This window comes from Lissotriton helveticus, chromosome 12 (assembly GCF_964261635.1).
Source record: "Lissotriton helveticus chromosome 12, aLisHel1.1, whole genome shotgun sequence".
NCBI classification, from domain to species: Eukaryota; Metazoa; Chordata; class Amphibia; order Caudata; family Salamandridae; genus Lissotriton; species Lissotriton helveticus.
Genome location: NC_136073.1, coordinates 616,593,461 through 616,614,627, shown reverse-complemented (window position 1 = coordinate 616,614,627; position 21,167 = coordinate 616,593,461). Strand labels below are relative to the sequence as shown.

General features: G+C 41.3%; 1 protein-coding gene across 3 annotated transcripts in view; it reads left to right on the top strand.

Moving 5' to 3' along the window:
- Window positions 1-21,167, top strand: part of NTRK1 (neurotrophic receptor tyrosine kinase 1) — a 541,605-nt gene that overhangs the window by 474,426 nt on the left and 46,012 nt on the right. For all 3 annotated transcript variants that reach the window (XM_078669330.1, XM_078669329.1, XM_078669331.1), the window contains 2 exons: window positions 16,549-16,695; window positions 18,494-18,624. In XM_078669330.1, the coding sequence (XP_078525456.1) occupies window positions 16,549-16,695; window positions 18,494-18,624 (278 nt within the window). The remainder of the gene's footprint in view (window positions 1-16,548; window positions 16,696-18,493; window positions 18,625-21,167) is intronic.

Here is a 21,167-nt window from a genome sequence, read left to right as displayed (position 1 = left end):
TTTAGTGGTCACTTGATCAGAAGCCTGTCTCTACTGTTTAATGATTTGCAGTCAAACAATTTAAAACTGTGGGCAATAAAAAGTTGATAGGGTTATTTTTCTGGCAAACTTCGAGGATTAATTATAAAAACTGCACAAAAATGTTTCACGCATGTTTAGCTTTCACATGAAAATGAGTATGTTGTACGTAAGTGGCATTTGTGTTGAATCACACTTGAGGAAAATGTATGCAAGGTACCCACCTCTATATGAAATGCTCAGGAGTTACCAGCGCAACATGGTTTAGGAGTGCTGCCAACAAAAAGGTAAGCAAGTTATCTCTCATGTACAAGATGTTCATGAGTTACCATCAGGATACAGAGTTCTCGAAGGAGAAAGCTAAGCGAGTTTTGTGTTATACCGTGATTTCTACAAATGCATCTCCTCCTTGGCTGCTCAGCCAGAATGAATGTGATGTCTGTGTGGAATGTTAGCATGCCTGATGACAGAGAGAGTGGAATGTGAGTGTGCCTGCTTGTGTGTGGAGAATGACAGTTGAAGAGAGAGGGCTGAGCAGCAACAATGCAGCTCCTGGTGGGACCTCTACAGGACTTTCACAAGACCTACTTAAGACCTCTATGAAACCTGTAACAAATAAGCAATAAACCTCTTACAACCTCCTGGCTACCTCTGGTCCTCTTTGGAATTTACCTTACAACAGTATACACTTAAACACAATCTTTTTTAACCAATTAACACTTGTGAGCAAAAAACCTATGCGAGTGTGTAGGGTAAGGGAAAGCATGACTCTCGGAGGTTAGGGGTCCAATTATAGACCCATGAGATGGGTCAATAGTAGGGAACTTCACCAGTTTACACTTGTGTCATGAGATCCTTGTATAGCCCTAAACACAATGCACCCTTCCTTCACAGGCGATGAATCATTATCTACGAACATCCACTTAATACAGTAAAATGCCTCGTTTGTGACTATTTCCACACAATTAAGGCACAAGGCATTTGTATAATAATGTTGGGCAGATCGAGTCCTACATTTTAGGTCTCACCTGTAATAGCGTATGCAGCATAGCGCATGAGCTCTAGCTTGTGAAAGAAATTATTTTTGACAAGGGCTTGGAGCCCACCCATTGCTTAACATTTGTGAGTTTCATTGCCACTGTCATTTGCTGCCTCCTAATTGGACAGCACGTGCCAGCTGCACTTCCACTTCTGTTGCTTGAGCAGGGACCAAGTACTGATTGCTTTCTGTTGATTAGAGTCCTACCACTGCTGGTGATGTGCTTGAGGTACTATTTTTCTTTCTAGCTAGCACAGTCATCCTTGGTGCTTTTTCCCTCCCATGCCCCACCCCTCTTCTCCTTATTGCTTTTTCTGTCCCATCCCCCAGTTGTCCATTTGTCTTCTTCCCTTCCACCATCCCACCCTCTGGTGGTCCATGTTGCTCCTTCCCTCCCACCCTCCCGTTGTCCATGTTGCCTCTTCCCTCACAGTGCCCACTCTCTTGTCGTCCGTGTTGTTTCTTCCCTCCCACCGCCCCACCCTCCCGCTGTCCGTGTTGCTTCTTCCCTCCCATTGTCCATGTTGCCTCTCCCCTGACAGTGCCCACCCTCCTGTTGTCTGTGTTGCCTTTTCCCTCCAAACCCCTCGGCCTACGTGTGTCTGTGTCGCCCTCCAACCCTTTTCAAAATAACTTTTAAAAAGCGCAATGGTTATGGCCATCGCTTTTTTATTTGCTTCCATTCCCATGTCATAGTACTTTTTTATTTTCCTTTTAGCCATTCTGCACAGCAGCCTCATTCTACATGCAATATGGCTAAAAGACATTGGCAAAGTCAATAGGTCTCACATAGATGAGAGCTATTGACTTTGCCAGTGCTTGTTTAGCATCAGTGGCTGCAAGTAACAGTAGAAGCAACAGTATAAGTAGAGTCTCTGTCACTTTAAACAAGAATTGTCAGCTAAAGACCTCTATCAAAGAAGTTTAACAATCCCACTTGTTTGGTCATTTATTTTAAGGAGACAGTTGACAGGTTTTGAGAAAGAAGCATGGAGGATAAAATATTAAGGTTCATGGGAAACGTTTATTTTATAATCAAAAAACGCAATACCAGACAAGATGCAGACAAACAGAGCTACAGCATTAATAGCAAATGTTCCTGTGGGTGAATATGTAATGCCCACCTTGGCTTCTGACTTTAGGCTATTTTTCTTTTCATTTAGTCAATCCTGACATTTTGATGAGCCGTAAACGTTTTTCATTTGCAATACTAAGACTGTGACATATTCGAAGTGCAGTACAGTGTTACTCACAGACACGACGGATCCTGAGCCGTGCCAGGGCTGGCTTGGCAATAAGAGCCAAAGCATGGCCCTTTAAATATGGCATAGAAGTCACACCAAAAAGGACATGTAATGGTTTGGTAAAAACTCTTTAAAATTTTTAAAAAATTGTCTTTTTTCAGCATTTGTGTGTCAGTTAAGTACATTAAATGATATTGCTGTCACTTTTACAGACAGATCTCAAGTGCTTTCTATACTCCTTTCAATTCAGTCCAGGATTTTGACTAATACCCGTGGAGTACCTCAGGGATCTTCTGTGACACATGCTCTTTAACCCATTGATCGGGGCTGGAATTCCGCCGCGGTGCGGGTGATTTATGACTGGGCATGGTCAGGACGGCCCCTGGCCGTCCTCTGCACACGCCCACCGTGACGTCGGACGGCCAGGGGCCGTCCGACGCACGCAAAGGGTAAATATTTATCTTGCCTCTCTGGCAAAGATTGTGGAGCCTTATGGTTTTGAGATGTTGTCCTAAGCTGACTACACCCAATTGGTGATATCATTTTAACTAAACCTTGAGGTACAAAAAGCTAGGTTTGTTGATTGTACGTGCAGGCATCATGATTGAAACAGAACTGTCTCCAACTTGACTGAGGAAAGACAGAAATGTTATTATTTGACAAAGTCAATCAGATCTGGTCACATGACTGGTGGCCTCTGGGACTGGGTACCGCCCCATGCCCAAAAAGGGTGGAAAAAAACTGGGCATTTTATTGGATGACAAGCTTTCTATGAATAATCAAGTGAAGGCTAGCTGAGGTTCTTGTTTTGGTACTTTTCATCTTCTCAGGAAGGCTATTTCCTGGCTTTTCCTTAGCTGGGGGAAGTCCGTCATACAATATCTTAAAATTAGTCACCTAGACTATGGAACTGCTGTTTTGGTTGCTACGAATGAGTCTCTTTTGTTGCAAATGCAGGTGATTCAAAAAATGACTGTCTGAATGGTCTATCATCATAGTCGGACTCCCATTCAGAGCTGACTTTAAGTTCATTAAATGGACTGCTAGTATAGAAGCATTGTCTATTCAAGCTTCTTCGCCATGCCTATAGAACCCCTCACTGGCAAGGCCCGTCCTATCTTGGTGCAAAAATTAGGTTTCACCACCCTGCTAGGAGTCTTAGATCATCCAACACCGAACTTGCCTCTTCCCGTTGCATTCAAACAGCTCGTTGTGTGGATCACTCTTTCGCTTTCCTCGCTTTACATTATTGGAATAAGCTTCTGACACAGATTTGCACTTGCCAAAATTTCACAATAAAAAATAAATAAATGCTTCAACTTGGTTATTTTGAAGTTCTTAGAAGGGCTGACAGCCACCAGTCCTCTAGGTTGAAGCTTAGCGCTGGTATACTCCTGTAGGAGTGAGTTGTTCATGCTATAATGAATTACTTTAACACATAATATACCATACTATAACATACCATACCATAACATAACATAACAATACATATAACATAATCAGGGCTCCCGGATTTCCGTTTAAACAGATTTTTGCATATAAATACAGACGGAAAACAGGTTTTACTTTGTCTGTATTGATATTTAAAAATGGGAAAATATTAGCACATTTTGTGGGGCTGCCGTGCTCCAGCACAAAGTTGCCTCGCCACGCCCTCTTTCTGACTTGCAGAAAAGGATGACTGTTCTTTCCTCTCATTTTCATCATTCGATCCCCTGTGAAATGGATCCAAATAAAGAGGAAACACTTTTACTGCAAATTTCTTTTTATGACATTTTTCTGTTCCAAAATGCAGCCTCAGGAGGAGAGAATAAATGTTTTGATATGAGAACAATAAATACACAACTAAATAAAACAAGACAGAGTAGTCACAAGGTGGCCTGATTTGTTTTATTCACACCCAAACACATTAGTGCCACCTTACAGCTCTACTTTTCTTTTCATGTCCTTAGCTTTTCAAACAAAAACACTCATAACAATGAGTGTAAAAACTTTAAGTTTTATTCCCTGTGAGTGTTTGCTTTTTCCAGAATGTTGTTACTTTTTTTTGAGGCCTCATATTACTCTTGTCTAGTGCATAATTTGAATTGAGTTACTTCCAGGTGTTTATAGCAGGGCACAATTGGGTTTAGCTGAAGGCAGTGTGAGTTACTCTCAGTGGGCCAGTATGGTGCTCAGTGTGGGCGAGGATATGGCTCTCTGTGCCAATGACAGAGACTGCAAGGCTCTGAGACAAATGGCTTGTGAATGCACTTTTAAGCATATTTGGGACATTCTGCGATTAGCAAAGTTTTCAGATGAATGTATTGTGTTGACAAATAACAACCAAGTGCATGTGTGCATTGTGAATTTAAATAAATGTGGAAAAATTCTAACTGTATCAACGTCTTTTACTTGTGGCAAAAATAAATGTGGATAAATACAGATAAAATGCCCCCCCCCAAATATATGGATAAATACCGACAAAAATGGCAAAGCAATTAATACCATAAAACCGGGCGTCCTAAACATAATATAACATTACATAACATAATGTAACATAACATAATGTAACTTAACATAACACTGTATTGAGTGGCATTTATTAACATTATAGTTTATAAACATAAATTTATAAACCTTCAAAAATATCTCCATGGCCAGACAAGTTTGCCATGACTGCAAAAAGAGGTTTGCGATCCGTTTGCGCATGCTAAATCTAATAGGGCAATGTACAAACACTATTTGGCGCATTGCAAATAATTTACGACTCACAAAATAGTGTTTTACAACTCGCTATTAGGAAGGGGCGTTCCCTTCCTAATAGCGACTCACAAGCCATGTACAAATGTTTTGCGACCGCAATTGAGGTTGCAAAACACTCGCAATTTACCACCGTCTTCAAGAGGTTAGTAATGCAGTTGCAAATGGGAAGGGGTCCCCAGGTGACCCCTTCTCCTTTGCAAATGCAGGGGAAAATATTTTTTAGGGTCAGGCAGCGTTCCCTAGGGACCACTACCTGCCCTTAAAAAATGAAACAAAAACACCTCAATTTTTTTAATGCATCCTATTTTCCTTTGAGGAAAACGGGCTGCATTATTTTTAAAAACTGCTTTATTTAAAAGCTGTCCCAGACATGGAGGTCTGCTGAACCCCGCAGGCCACCATCCCTGGGATGGGCAGCCATTCCTAATGGGGTCGCAAATTGTGAGTGCCTCATTAATATTCACGAGGCTCGCAATACGTGACCCCATTGGGAATCGCAGTCAGTGTCTCTGACACTATTGTACATTGTAAATTGCGACTCGCAATCTGCGACTCGCAATCAAGCGCAAATTGCGAGCCGCAATTTACACTGGTCGTACATCTGGCCCCAAATGACTGATGTGATATTTTTGTCAATTTGAGTGAGTGCTTTCTTTAAAAAAAAGATGGGGAGCATACCAAATAGATAATTACAGTGAGAGTCAACAGTTATTTTGGTGATTTTGTACTCTATAACCTGTTGGGGATAGGCACACAGGAGTAGTAGTATTGGGATCAGCTGACGTGAGAAGTATGTCATCAGCGTAAAGAAGTGATTTCGATTCTCCTACTCGGGTGCATATGCCTTTGACTTCTGTTTGTTGCCTGGTTGCTGCTGAGTGGCTCTAGTGCCAGGGGGAATAGGAGGGGTGAGAGGGGGCAACCCTGTCTAGCACCTTTTTCAATTGAAAACAAGTTAGACATAAAGCTGCCACAGCTGAGAGGCATCTTCATGTTCATTTAAAGCAGATGTATTTTGGTAATAAAGTTCTAACCCAGGCTGGACTTTTCGAGAGTCCGGAACAAATATTACCACTCAAATCAATTGACCACTTTCTCTGTATTGAGAGATAAGGTGATTCTGGCTTCCATTGAGTGTCTTGTGAGCCACCGTAGGTTTGGTAGTATTCACAAGTGGTTTCTTGGGACCTCCATGGAATTCACCTAACTTGAGATTTATGGATAAAACTGGTTCATACTTTCTTCGGTTTGCTAGCTAGAATTGTGGCTAAGATTTTCATTTCCATATTATTTAGAAAATTACACTTGTAATTGGCACAGGGCTGTGGAACTTTACTAGGTTTCTGGATTAGCTAGATTAAAGCATTATTTGAGAGTGAGGACAGCGTTCCTTCCTTAGAGATGGTTTGTCTGATTTGCAGGATTCTGCTGATATGTATATTCACCTGGTGTTTTATTGTGAAGCAAAAATGATATAGATGTTGAGATTTTTCTATGGAAAGTTCATCTTCCAGAAGGTGTCTGCATTTGTCTGAGATCCTAGGTGCTTTAGGGGTGACAGAAAATGTTGTTCCCCTTTCAATCAGTGTGTTTGTTCAGACTTTTACAGATTCTTGAAGAAGGTGATGAAGACTTCAACAATATTGAGCCGGGGAGTGTACAGCTTTAATTGTTCCTTATACGTTTCCCTGGTATGCCTGACTAGTTACCTTCCTGTCAGGGAGACAATCTTTACCACGCGGGAGTTCCACTGTGGTAGGTTTACAACGCGGGTTTTACAACGCAAGTTGTTTCAACGACTTGCGCTTGCGGGCGCTGTAAGCTAAGGAATAGTACGATTTACTATCCAACACCTCCCCTACTGTATGTAGACTGGTGTTGGAATAGTAAATCGTACTATCCCTAAGTACAGCGCACTCCAGCGCAAGTCGTTGAAGTGGCATGCATTGTAAAACCTGCGTTGTAAGATACCGCGATCAACATGATCGCGTAGTATTGTCATATATTCTAAAAGCAGGTGGGATAGGCAAACTTCACTTCTGTTTCCAGCCCTTTTCGTTCCAAGCGGAGAGATCCCAATGTGCTTCATATGTTCCACCTGCCCTGAGAAGTTACCAGGATCTCTATTACTCAGGACAGAAGATGGCAGTGGCCAACTGCGTGGATCTGTAGACTGTGGCAGTCATTTTCCTAACAGCCAAGCACTGCTGCCTGGTTTCCTAGTTATAATAGTGCAATAGGTATTGTATGTGAATCTTCATTTTCCATTTGAAGCCAAAGCACAATGCTCTGTGTTCAACTCTTACACAAGCTAAATTAGATGGCTGTGTTCCACATATATGATGCTAAATCAATAATTTATACAAACATAAAAAGTGCTTTTAGACAAAAATACAAAGGTAAGCACAAAGGAAGTCAAGGCACACTATCAAATATGTTAGTAAAACAAAGAAGTCCCACCGATCCCAAAGAGTTTGCACTCGGGTACAGATGTCCAAGAGACCCAGGTGAAGTGCACCTTGGCCGCAGATATTAATTCACACGTTCTGATTTTGAACGTAATTTTACAAAGAGAAAGTTCAAGCAGGAAAGCACGGGACGGGTCTCTATCGGGCTCTGTTTTGTGCCTGGCACAGGCGGTCCCTTCTTTTCCGGACTGCAGTGACCACAGGCACATCGATGTGCACTGCTAACACTGCTCACTTCTCACTAGTGGTGAAGTTACGGCATGATCTCATCCCAGGTGAGCATTGTAGGGGAAGGGAAATCCTGTAAAGAGAGTCATTTTTCTTTGGATTTCCCTTCTCTTTTTGAAACTCAGGAGCAGCAACATTGTCCTGGTGTCACCAGGGCTTCGAGTGGAAGCTTTTTCAATATTATATACAAGCCGTAGTTGCTGCTTATTTATCTTATGCAACTAACAACCATTGAAAAAAACAATAGTCCTGACATGCTGTAGGTATGATGTTACGTGTATCATATATTTGGATGCAATGACAGGAACAGCAAAATACAAGTCGGGCGGCACACCGTGCTAAACACAGATTTTTAGCTTACGTTTTTTTAAGCCACGCCCTTAATTACATTGGCCACGCCACTTTGAGAGACTCCCCAGTTTTTTCATCCCACTTAAAGCCCTGGTGCTTAGTTCTCCAGCATGTTGCAGTTTTTTTGTGTTTCAATAACTTCATAGTGAAGAGAGAACAACTGTGTCTTGCTCACCACTAGCTGGGCGCAAGCCAAGGATCTTGCCATTGGGAATCTTGAGGGATAAGCCAAGAATCGTCTTCCTCAGAAAGATCATTAGGTCTGTGGCATAGGGGGTCCTGTGACCAGATTAGCTTGACATGTTACTTACTGCTCCTCCAACTCACAGCCTTCCAGAGGCATTCTACCATAGAATATGCTTCTGCATCCATCAAAGGACGCCCTGTGCTCAATTTCTAAAATGAGTGCAGGATGTTGACGTTTTTCTGAGCATCCCATGGCCAGGTGTGAGGGTTGCTGAATGCCAAGCCTGACTGGTCTTGGTTCCATCTCAAGCCTCATTCTTCCACCACGTTACTCCTCCTGCCTCAGAAAATCCCCACTGCAGGTTCTTTGTCTTCCCAGTATTCTCATTGTTTTCCTATCTTTCGCTTCCTTCTTCTTTCTCTCATGTCTTCCTTTCTCTCACTTGCTCTGGATCAAAGTCTGATATGTGTCCTCTTCCCCCAAAATGAGTTCTTGGTGCCCCACACCTGCACAGGCTGCGCACGGGGCACGCCATCTACAAATGTAAATAAGCATGCATAGCAAACACCCCAGCGCACAGCACGTGCTCCCGCGCGAGGCCTCCTGCTCGCTCCTCTCTGCACATCCAGCTTCCGGGCCCTTGGGGGAAACAGATAGATTAAGCCCATTTAGGCCCTGAATCAATTTCAAAAGTGAATCAGCAGCTGCTTCCCGCCTGTCAAGGGACAGACGATACTAACAGAGCAGAAAGAACTCTGGGGCCCGTCCGAGGGGCTCTCTGGGTGAAGCTGAACGCGCTGTACTACCCTCGCCTTTGGGGCTCGGTGAAACTTACTGTCAGCACAAGCGTACTTTTGCTTTCGTTCACGGATTTATTTAGAAGCAATAGTGGAAAATTACGTATTTTCGTTCAAGTAATCCCCAACACTACTTTCAGCTTGGTCTCGTCAGTCACCTACAACTTGGCCCAGTGGCGCCTTGAGCACGGAACCCACGTTTGGGCTTACCCATGTCCACTTAGAGCATTACATCGAACATATGTGCCATCGGAACCACGCCGCACCTGACTGACGAAGTCCAACCGGGTCAAAACCAATGGTTAGTTGATTGAGTTTGGGTTAAGAGATGACTTGGTTTGGCAGCTCAGGCTAGACTGTTCATATTAGACCAGTACCAGGCCTGATTTGCACACAACTGTGTGTAATCTGATGTGGCACGGTGGCAAAAGAAATATGGGTTGGAATGCTATCCTGAAAGATTGAAAGTGGTTTTCTATGTGCAGCATTCCTCCCATCCCCTTCAGAACTCCACAGGTTTCCACACTACCCTTAAACATGTATTGCCAAGTAATCCACTTGCTACCCTTCTTTACAAAGCCTAGTAAGCAGGGCTGTCTTGACAGCATTATAGGCCCTCAGGCAAAGCAGTGCACTGTGCCCTGCCTACACAACCACTCCCAAAAATAAAAATGTTTAACGGAAAGTTAGGGTTCAATTCTGTTCTGCATGGCGCCCCAATGCTCGCACGAGAGATGCATCTTCAAACATAATCATATTTGAAGATACACTCTTTACAACGTTATAAACACAAAGAACCTGGAATCTTAAGGTAAGCTTCCAAGAGTGGCAATCATAGAGCAAAAAACATAAAGAACAGACTATAATAAATGAAAGGTAAACAAACCTAATTACACGGGCCCCCTGGGCAACTGCCCAAGCGTGCCCATGCGTTAGAACGGCACTGCAAGTAAGTGCACATTGGGCGTTACACGGTGGACCAGTAATACAACATTGCTAATAATCACAATCCTCTGGTCAGCTTACATGACACCATTACAACAATGTCCCAACAATTATGTTTTTCCCAGACAGTACCCAGAGTACCCCAGTAAAGACGACCAGTTTCCTCAAAGCCAATTAAACACACACGAAGGGATATTGCAAGTTTCAAAAATACTATTAAAAGCACACATTTAGTCAAAAATAAATGCCATACATTGTGTCCTAAATATCGTTTACACAAATAAAATCTTATTGGATGTACATTTATTAACTCCAGTTGGGTGATACTTTTGTAAATGACATTTAGAACAACATATTTACGTTATACATTATTCTCAATATGTTATTCTGGTATCACACCTCACGTGTCCCATTAAACCGACGGTATCATTTTCAACAAATCTCCATTAAAGCACCTTGCCTCTATTCACACACAAAGCACAAAATCACTCACACTGACAAAAGCACAAAAGCACTCACACCGACAAACCCACATGGGTACTCTTACCAGCAATACAAGCATATTATTGCTCTCTACGACGAGATACAGAGACACTGTTACACACATGGATTCCAGCACAGATAAACTCCTACACACAAGGGTATATACAGATAAACACACTCTTTGTGAGTCTGCTGTGTCACCCTTGTAAAGAGGATGGCTGTCTGTACGCTGGAGTTCGCTGCTCCTTGTTCAGCGTCATCCATCTGTAAGGCGTTGATTGCTCTGCCTTCACCTGTAAGACAATTGTCATATCTATATGTGAGCACAATATTGTGTTTTTTCTTAATGACTTCAATATGCCCAAAGCACAGCTGTATAACATATAGCAATGTATTCACAGTTGCTAATTGTGGTATAAAGATTGACTTACATTTCAATCTACTGTTCTCCCTCATGATGCTAATGTCCAAGTCTGAAAGTAGTGATCTCATGGACTCTTGGACTCAAGGGGCCTCATTTATGAAAAGTGACGCATCGCTGCGTGAAAACAGCGATGCGTCACTTTTCATTGGGCCCGCCTTACGACATGCTGGATGCGTCATGTTTACAGTATGACGCATCATGTTTCAAGGAGTTTCAGATACGTCAGTATTCCTGATGTATCTGTAGGCGCAAAAATGACGCATTGCCGGAGTGTGTCACAAAAGTGACACAACTCCCTCAATGAGTCATATCACATGGGCAAGTCCCATTTAAAATGTGCCTGCATCAGTCTTACGCCTGCTGTGAGGCAGGCGCAAGATATTGACGCATTTGCGTCCTAGAAGTGACGCGGATTTCACTGCGTGACTTCTACGAATCTTACTTGCATCAGAACACCCACCCTGCATACATTATACCTGGCGCAGGTATAATGTGGCACAGGGGTTTACAAAGTGAAGCATCTATCGCTTTGTAAATATGACGCAACATGGTGCATTTTTTACTCTGCTAGTGCGTCACAAAAAGTGACGCACCAACAGCGCAAAAGTGACACAAGGGCTCATAAATAAGCCCACGGGTATCTGTCTTGTAATTAGTAGATAATAAAGCCAATGTTTCAGAAGCCCCTTGAATGGTATAATCACTAATGCCATACTCATGTTGCATAGTCTATATTTTAGCAGTTTATTAATTTCTCTTCTTTTAACTTGCATAAAAATGTACACCAATCGTCAGTCTGCTATTCAAGTCACAATGTTCAAAGGATAAAATCCCATCCATAACTTTCATCAGTACAGAAATCATATTTTGAGACTGTATTGGATAAAGGTATCACAGTAGCATCATGACAATATATATTTTCTTCAGGCAATGGTAAACAGTTTATCACAACATTCACCCTCATCACATCTTTTTGCTTGGCCAAGGCAGGCTCTGCACTCTGGTTCTTTGCTTGGATCCTTATTTTCTCTTTTTTCTCCTTGTTTTCCTGTAACTTTCTGCCTCATGTTGGTACTAACATTTCTATTTCCATTCTGAATTCCTTTTGTCTCTTAGAAAAAAGATGTGGAAACCATGGAAGATGGGGTTAATCATTCAGTATTGTCACCCATTTCCTTGCTTCCTTTCCTTACATAGAAGGTTTTGTACTTACTGCAAAATGTCACAGTTTGTCTCTTTCTGTCACTATTTTATTAAATCATCAGATTTTGTGCTGAACATACTTTCCGACCACCAGCATTGCAATGTGGCGGACAGAAAGTAAATCGAGGGACCAATTACGATGCGGCCAGGAAGGCTCCAATCATCTTTTGGAGCCTTTTCGGGCCTCATCGTAATCAGCCCCTTAATGTGTAAACTTTGGTTGACCCTGAGTGGACCCTAAACATAGCAGCACACTTATTGCTTAGCTTGAGTTAAGATGAGATTATCCAATCAGCCCTAGATCTACTACATTAGTTCCCAATAAGCTAACGGATGATACCCAAAACTTTGCATCTGGTACATACCATGTATTTTCGTATGTACCAGGGCCCTACATTCCTTGGCTACTTACACTTGGTTGTTCCAACTTCAAGGGAAACTTTAATTGGATGAGAATCATTTTCCTTACACGCTTTTCACATATAGAATACACTGCCTGATGATCTGCAACTACTAACTCAGCATTTAAAGTATGAACCATAAAAAACACGTTCTGTACCCTAATAAAAATTTTAGTCACCATTCTATGTCTTCAATATTTTTAGAATGCCTTTGGGTGTACACTGTGCTTCAAAAATCCAAATATCAGTAACAATAAGAAATACCATTCATAGATGCAAAATTATTTCTAGAGGTTTATTGTATTATTCTTGATATCACACTTCTGACTTGACATCCTGAGTTCTATGCAACTCTTACCTTTCAGCCCGCTTTCACAGTCACTATTATACTTTGTTCCAAAACTTGGTCTGCTCGGACATGCCACATGCTTAACCTCACTCCTGTGTCTTGGCACGACAGAAGAATATTCAGCAAAGAAAGCAGTAGAAAGCCAGCTCCATCCAGATCACTGATTCAGTTCCAATGGCTCATTGCCGACGCACTAATATGATAGCTAGATCTGTTATTGAAGTGGCTGATTGATTGAGAACACAGTCATTTTAACAGGTGGACTTTATTGGTTCATGTTATAATTTGATCTGCCCATACCTCTCTATAATTCTAAACTAATGGGAAGAAGTTCAATAATGCAACCGCTTAAGGCAAGAAATTTAAGCCAGTTAATTTTTGGAAAAAGCTAATAGTTGCTTATTTTGTGCTTGATTATTCTGTGCTCGAGGTGGGCATCATTTGGTAAGTGCTGAGGCATTTGGACCTTGGTTTGGTACCTTTTGTTTTTACCTGAGAAGGGATTACTAGTGTTCTTGATATACTATTTCCTTAAACTCAGACTGACCTATCACTATCACTATACAAGAGCAAACCTTTAGTTAACAGCAAAAAGGAGCTTTCTCTCTTTGAACACACTTAATAGTTTGATTTCCTTCCACACATTCTCCTCTACATCACCTTCCTTTGTGTCCATGCTCTATGTGTTTAGAGATATTGATTTGTAACATGCCATATTGATTTCATAAAAGAAAACATCTTGAAGAAACAGAGTATAGTTCGCATTAAATTGTGTTGGGTCCTAGACTATGAAGACTGGACCAATTACAGGTAATTTTTTAATGTACAACAGATGGATATTGCTGTGATGGAGTCATGTTGTGAGGGAGTGGGTAGGGCAGGGTTGACCCTAGTTCCAGATTTTGAAGATTCATGTTTTAAAATTTCCTAGCTTAAATTCTCCATTGTCTGAATCATTATAATAATACCCCTTTTATTTCCACTTTGTCATTGTGAATTCCAGCACTGAATTAGCCATTTCATTTTTTTTAATGCAAGTGTTATCTCACATAAACCCAATCATAGAGTTGCACATGTTGCATTATTGTTTTTACTTACACTTAGATTTTTGCAAAAGTGTCTGATGTCAGAGACTAGTATGACTATGAAGTATCACACATGTTACAAACCAATACATTGTGAAGATATTTCACTATGTTTTGTTCTCAAGGGCATACCACAATTAAAATGTGCATGCAGATGGCCAAAAATACACTCAGCAGGTATCTTGTGTGACTTTTGTTCTCATTGGCATTCATTGTCTACAATTTCCATGCACGCAACCACACAGAAGTAATTCACGTAATTTCAAGCCTAATATATGTATTCCATATGGGAAAAGTGTGCAATTATACACCCTTCTATACTGAATGCAATATTGAAAATGGGGTCTGCCCAATAGAGTTTGATTACATTAGAAGCGTGCCAGGTACTCTAAAACATTAGGCTATTTAACTAACGTTGTTCTAAAGATACTCCAATATCACTGGTTCTCAACAGACAACCAAGGTAGCTCATGGATTTCAGATGTAAACTCAGTGTCAGAGGAACTTAGCATCTGACCTTGTGCCTAACATTTCTATTGGGTCAGCAAAACATGGTTCACAGAACCTGGCCTTTTTTTGCTTTAGAAACGTGAGAGCCAAATGCTTATGCTTCCCATTGGACGCAACCAATCCCTCTTGGTTAAGATCTGCTCATCAGTAATCTCTACACACTACCAGCCTGACCCCATGCTGTTAAAAGTATTTGCAACCTTGACGAATCAAACTATATTTATTAGGGCTTTAACAAATATTGGTCTAATCCTGAGATTATGAGATTGATGCTCTGTTGAGGACCAGATTTATCACCCACACATGTTTGCATGTGTCTTGTGTTACATAAGTGTACCTATTGCTCATACATCCCAAACTATGAATGTATGCACTATTCTTATGGCCAGGTATGAGGTGGAGGTGTTGTAAATTCTCAAGCAGGTAACTAAAGAGAGATTGTGGCCTTACAGTCAGAGCTGCCGACTTTGGAGCTGGGGAACCAGTTTTGAATCTCAGCTTCCTGTGATTCTGGGCAAATCACTTAATCTCCCTGTGCCTACCAAAAATGAATGTGTCCATGTGTAACGTAACTGGCGCTCATGTAAAGCGCTCCAGTACCTTTGGGTCGAGTTTGCACTATATAAAATCTGCAAAATTAAAAAAGTAAAGGTCAAGAACACTCAGAAGGCAAATAGTGCAGGCAAATAGGACTTCATTATTTAACTTGTTGCTTGCAATATTCAGTTTAATAAGGAAAGACTGCCACATAACTTACATGTATGTTACTGTGATTAAGTACTTGCTTTGCAACATGTAAATAATGAAAAGCGTATCTTAAAAATATAAAAATAAAAATGCTTCAGCCACTTTCAAATATTGAATGCTTTTTGATAAAGATAAATAACTTTTTTTTTAATTATCTGAAAGGAATTCAGATTACAATTCTGCATACATTGTGCTTTACTTTCCAAATGGCAAATACCATTTTTATATGTCATTAATTTTAAATATTAAAAAAGAAAACAATTTCAGCTTTGTAACAGTATACTAACTCTGTATTGCAATCTTGCAAGACACATATATTATATTTACCTCACCAAAGCTACAAGCTCACCTAATGCATACACCCTGCAACCACATATTAGGCAATGATTTCATAAACACAGTGTATACACACAGTATGCTTCTCTTATTTTCATCAGTATTGTTAATGTAACCAACTCATTTTACAATATTGACTGCTAAGACAATGAAAATAGAAATATCCCAACTTATGCAACAGTTCAAAACAGATAATAAAAATAAACCACTCCAAAACAATATATGCAATGTCTAATTTCATATTGTAAACTCTACCTAGTATGCGTGTGCCTTTCAGTTAAGTGAATATGTAGGGATGAACAATAAAAGCAAGGGCATACCTCATGTTAAAATGTCCTGCCTTTCTAGTTTTTGTTGTATAGTCACTGTCAAAGTTTTAGTCACATCACCTTCCTTTCAAGTTTTGTATTTTTAGAGGAATTGTTTCGCCTATTCATACCTCCGGGCGATTCCCCAAAATGTTTATGGTGAAAAATTGTCCAGCAAAAAGTAGCGTTTTTTGTTGTTGTTTTGTTTTAGAACAGTCTGTGAACAAACGACGAAGGTTTCATTAAAATGTTGGAATAAATGTCTGAAAAAGTTTGTCAAAGACCTTTCTGCTAAATAGCCGAGTTTAAAATGTTTTCTTCCTAAAATTGTTTTAATGAAACCTAACCCTTCCTGCTTTTTTGTTTGATACTCAACTTTAAAAAGCCTATGAAACCATATTACCATAATTTCACTTCACCGCCTTTCAAACCCATCTTTCTTAGTATAATAGTTTTCATCGTATTTTTATGTGTTTCACTTTCACATTTGCTTTTATAACTTTCATAGAAATCATGATGCTTTTAGATAAATTGTTAAAGACAAAAGTTGCACTGCTGACGATGCTAACTTCCCTATAGTTCCTGGAATTAGTACAACATTACTATTAATGTATGGTGGACATAAGAGGTGTGTATCTGTGCATCTATTTATTCCTCTATCATCGCCATCTCTTCCCTAGGAGCAGCTGTGTTAGCACAGGAAGACGATTTAGCCATGTCTCTTCATTTTATGAACTTTGGTGCAAGCCCACTGTCGTGTGGAGAAGGCAAGCTGGATGGACTGAAAACGAATTTCATTGAGAACCCACAATACTTCTGTGATGCATGTAAGACTCACTATGGGCTGCCTTCCAAAAGTAAATTGTAAAGCTATTGGTAGAAGCAGATACTGATGTCAAATATCTTACAACCATTTTCCAGGATTACTGTGATTATTGAGTGGTTGGCAAAGCAGAAAAGATTTCCCTTCATGCCCTTCACGTCGTTTGTCCAAAACGTCTCTGGTTTTAAAAATGTTGCGCATGTTGTGATATTTTGGAAAGTTTGTAGGAAAATCCAGCATGAATCTAACAGAAATTCGATTTAGACAAAAGTATTCTATTCTAAAATGTTTTTTTGTGGGAAATCTGTTCTGAAAAAGAAATCAAGGATTTTCGCCCAGCAGCGAAGCTTTGCGAAGTTTACAAAAAAAGGTTGTAAAAAAAACTTTTGCAAGCTTCAGAAAATACATTTGAGAACTTAGGAAAACTGTGGATGAAATTTAAATTTCGCCCACCACTAGGAATGATTAGGCTAGTTAAGGCAAGCAGATATTTTTGGAGAGTGTCCCAAAGAGTTTGCTACAGGAAGTGAGTATAGTTATTTAAAAAGTGACTTTTGATAAAAGGGGCAAATTGAGCAGGTAATATACAAAAGTATGCAAAGAATAAGACAGAACAAAGAGATTTACATGCAAAGACAGAAAGAGGGTGCAAGCTGTGAATACATTTGAAGACACAACACAAGTCACGTACAGAAAAAATGAATTGAAGTTGAAGCTTCTTCCCAAAAGACTATGGGGCATGATCACAAGGCCATTGTGCCACCGGAGCGTCACTTTTTCTGATGCTCCGGTGGCGCAAAGCCCCGCTCCATATTTACAAAGCAGTGCGAAGCCACTTTGCATGGCTTAATGCTGCTTTGTAAATATCATAACCTTTCAAGTAGGTATCGGCTTGAAAGGGGCGTGCAATGGGTGTTCCTGTGGATGTTCCACCGCAACACTCATGGTTTTTTGTCGCTGCCACAGATTTACAAAGATCTGTAAATCTGAGGCAGCGCAAAAACGAATGCCACTGAAAAGCAGGCATTAGAGTGGCGCAACGAGGAAAAATACTTTTATTTCTCCTCATTGTTTGCTCTTTCTATGTTTGCTGCATTCTGCAGCACACATAGAAGTAGCAAATCGCTATAACGATTGTTCATGTGCAAGAACGTTTCCCTTCCTGCACATGAACAATCATCCCTGCAATGCAGGTACCCTTGCACCTTGCTGCAAGGGTGTCTTTGTTGGCACCAGGCAGCGTTTTTAGCGCCGACACAAGGGAAGACACAGGGGTGCGCCTTATTCTTGTGAAAACGATGCAGCCCTGCTTTTTTTTAAATGACGCAGCATGGTGCTGCTAGATTGCGTGCAACGCTGTACTGCGTCTCTTCTTTGTGAATATGCCCTTCTGTGAGGTGAAGGGACGCTGGAATTATAGGTTGGCCACACTGTAGAAATGGCATAAAAAGGAAGGTTACCAAAAGGGAAGACCTCAGTGACAAACAGAGATTCAGCGGGGGGGTAATATGTAATTCTCAATTAATAGTTTTGGGAAGAACACATACAAAATGCAAACTTGAGCCACATTAAAAACGCTTGAAATATTTTTAATTAATATAAAGAACTTAAGAACCTCTATCACAATCAGAATTAAAGACTAAAGAGACTCCAACCTAACATTGAGAATGTTTTACTTTTGATATTTACTCTGAGGCCTAACCGTGTGGGTGTGTCACAGGATCAATAACTATTATATGATGTTTTCAATGGATTAAAATGGACTTAAAAGCACTCAAATGGAATACTTCTTTATTTCGCAGGTGTCCATCACATCAAAAGGAGAGATATCACACTTAAGTGGGAGCTTGGAGAAGGGGCCTTCGGAAAAGTCTTCTTAGCAGAGTGTTGCAACCTAACTGCAGAAGAGGAGAAGATGTTAGTGGCTGTCAAGGTAATGTCAATGATGCTTAAACTTCTGCTTAACTCTTTCCGTGCTGATGACGGAACCGCTCCGTCATCAGCCGCGGTAGCGCTGTGCTGATGACGGAGCGGTTCTGTCATGGCCCGCCCGACGCACCTGCGCGGTGCTGATTTCGCGCCTGCGCGGCGCGTTCTATTGAGCGGGCGGGTCCATGACGGAACCGCTCCGTCATCAGTACAGCTCAACCGAGGCTGGTGACGGAGCAGTTCCGTCACCAGCATGGGCGGGCCACGTGGCCCCCCGCCCCCTTAGCGCTGCGGCGGAATAGCCGCATCAGCGAAGAGGTTAAAATCTTCTTGGCAGACTCTCTGGACCTATGCCATACACATTCTGAAATCAGGAGTCCTTGACTTCCCTGCCCATTCTTCTTCCTTTAGTACCTCTTGATACTTTTTTGATATTTTTTTTCCTCACCATATCTCCATCTTTCTTTACCTGGTCTCAGATGTTTTTCACTTCCTGTTTGTTATCTTCTCCTCGTTTTCTCAGTCCGTCCTTCCTGTCTCTCCCAGCTCAATTTTTATTTCTGTGCCAACTAAGCAAGCAAAGCCTAATAGTACAGCAAAATGATCTGTAATAATTTGCCCAGAGACCTGGCACTACAACAACATAAAAAGATGGAAACCAGCGTTCTAGGTATTTGTCCTTCCCATGTGTACAGCCTCCAGGTTCCCTGATCTGCTTTAACTCACAAGTTCCACTTGAAATCAAGGAACAGGCATACACCTAGTGGAGGAAAGGTGATTGTAAGGTGATTTCTTGATCTCTGTAATTGTCACTGGATGAAATAATTCAAAGATTGTAGGTGACAGTTTCAGGGAGGAGAAGAGGAAGGACCATTAAAATGTATATATGCTGCAACATATATGCGCTGACTAACTGCACTCTAATATTGTTTATCTTGTACATTATCTAGCTAAACTTTTGTTATGAAGCTATAGAAATTGTTGTAGGTTTAGTATTTCAGCACATTCATTAATTTATAAAGCAGTGGTGACTTCTTGGTGTGAGGATTCTTTATGTAAAGCCCCACAGATGAACAGTCTGAGGGTACTCTGATCACTTATTCTTGCTAAGTTTCATCACAACTATGTGGAATCCTGTAGTAGCTGCAGATTTAAATCAATGCTACTTATGTTTATATCTGTGTGATCTAAGGTGGAATTGAGTAGCTTTCTATTTTAAACTAAGTGAAAAAAAATTCTATGTAAACAAAATCCACCTGATGCAATTTTTGCTTCTATTTTAACAGAGGATTAGTTGAGAGAGGATCCTGTTCATCTGTAAATGTGGATGAATTTCTCTTACAACCAACTCTAAAGCAGACCCTACTACATATGCATGTTAGATTATTGTACTCCTTGATCTCTGGTGTGGGACCATAAAAAGACATACAAATGAGCGGGTCATCGTCATTGAGTCTTTATCCACTTCCCCGTCCTTAGGTGGCCTTGTGGACAGGCTGCTGGGTGCCATGCATCTGCTGCCCCTTCCTCCTCTTAAGCCAAGCTGTTAGTTGGCAGCAAACCAGGTGCTGCTGAGAGTGGGAAACTTTGGGCCAAATGGGAATAGATGAAATATGGAGGGCAAGGCAACAGCTTTCTAAAGACAGATAACCAGGACAGAATGACCACACAATATACTACAGTGATAGGTATTTGTGAATGTGGGTTGGTAAGCTTCTGCCTACTTTTGTAATGTTTTTTTCGAGGGGAATTTTCATGTAAACTTTTCAACTTTAAGGAGTTGCAATTTTTTGAATTTCACATTTTGTACACTCCTAACATTTGTCAGTACAATTTATTATTCAGGGTCTTCAAGTGAAGTTTCCTGGGCCATCCAAATCAAGTTCTTATATTGAAGTGTACTGCTTGTGTTGGGTGTCATCAGTCGAAGGATTAGGACACGTACCCTCCAGATCTGCCCCCGCCCACCACATGATACCAACATGCAGACCCCACAATCACATTTGTAATAACCAGGAGATTTCGTGGGGTAAAAAAGGCCATGTTTAAATCTTAACACTTTGAATAAACATGACAAGCATACACTACGCATATTGATAATCATAAATACATTTCCAAACACTCATGTACTTTTCCTGTTCCCCCAGCCCTAAGGGAGGAGCTCCATCTGGCTCGCGTCTCGCGCCGGGGTATCCTACGCCAGGTGCCGTGCACCTGCCCCCTCGAGTGGTAGGCCCGCACCCTTGTTCCTTGTCCGTCCTTGCCAGGGCCCACCCCTCTACCACCCGGCTGCCCTGGGACGCCCAGGAGGCTCGAAATCTGACGCCCTAGCCTCCCCAGCCGGTGGTGACTTCCTCCCCACGGAGAGCTTACCATATCCCCCCTCAGAGCTGGCCTATGGAGTCCGCCCGGCGGCCTCCCATCAAACACTGTTTATTGCTCGCAGGTCTCTTTTCCGCAACAACGCCCCTCCAACCACTATTCTCAGGGACGGGTGGGTGGGAGATTAAAAACGAGGGATAGTCCTGGAGCCCGAGGGTCCTCAGC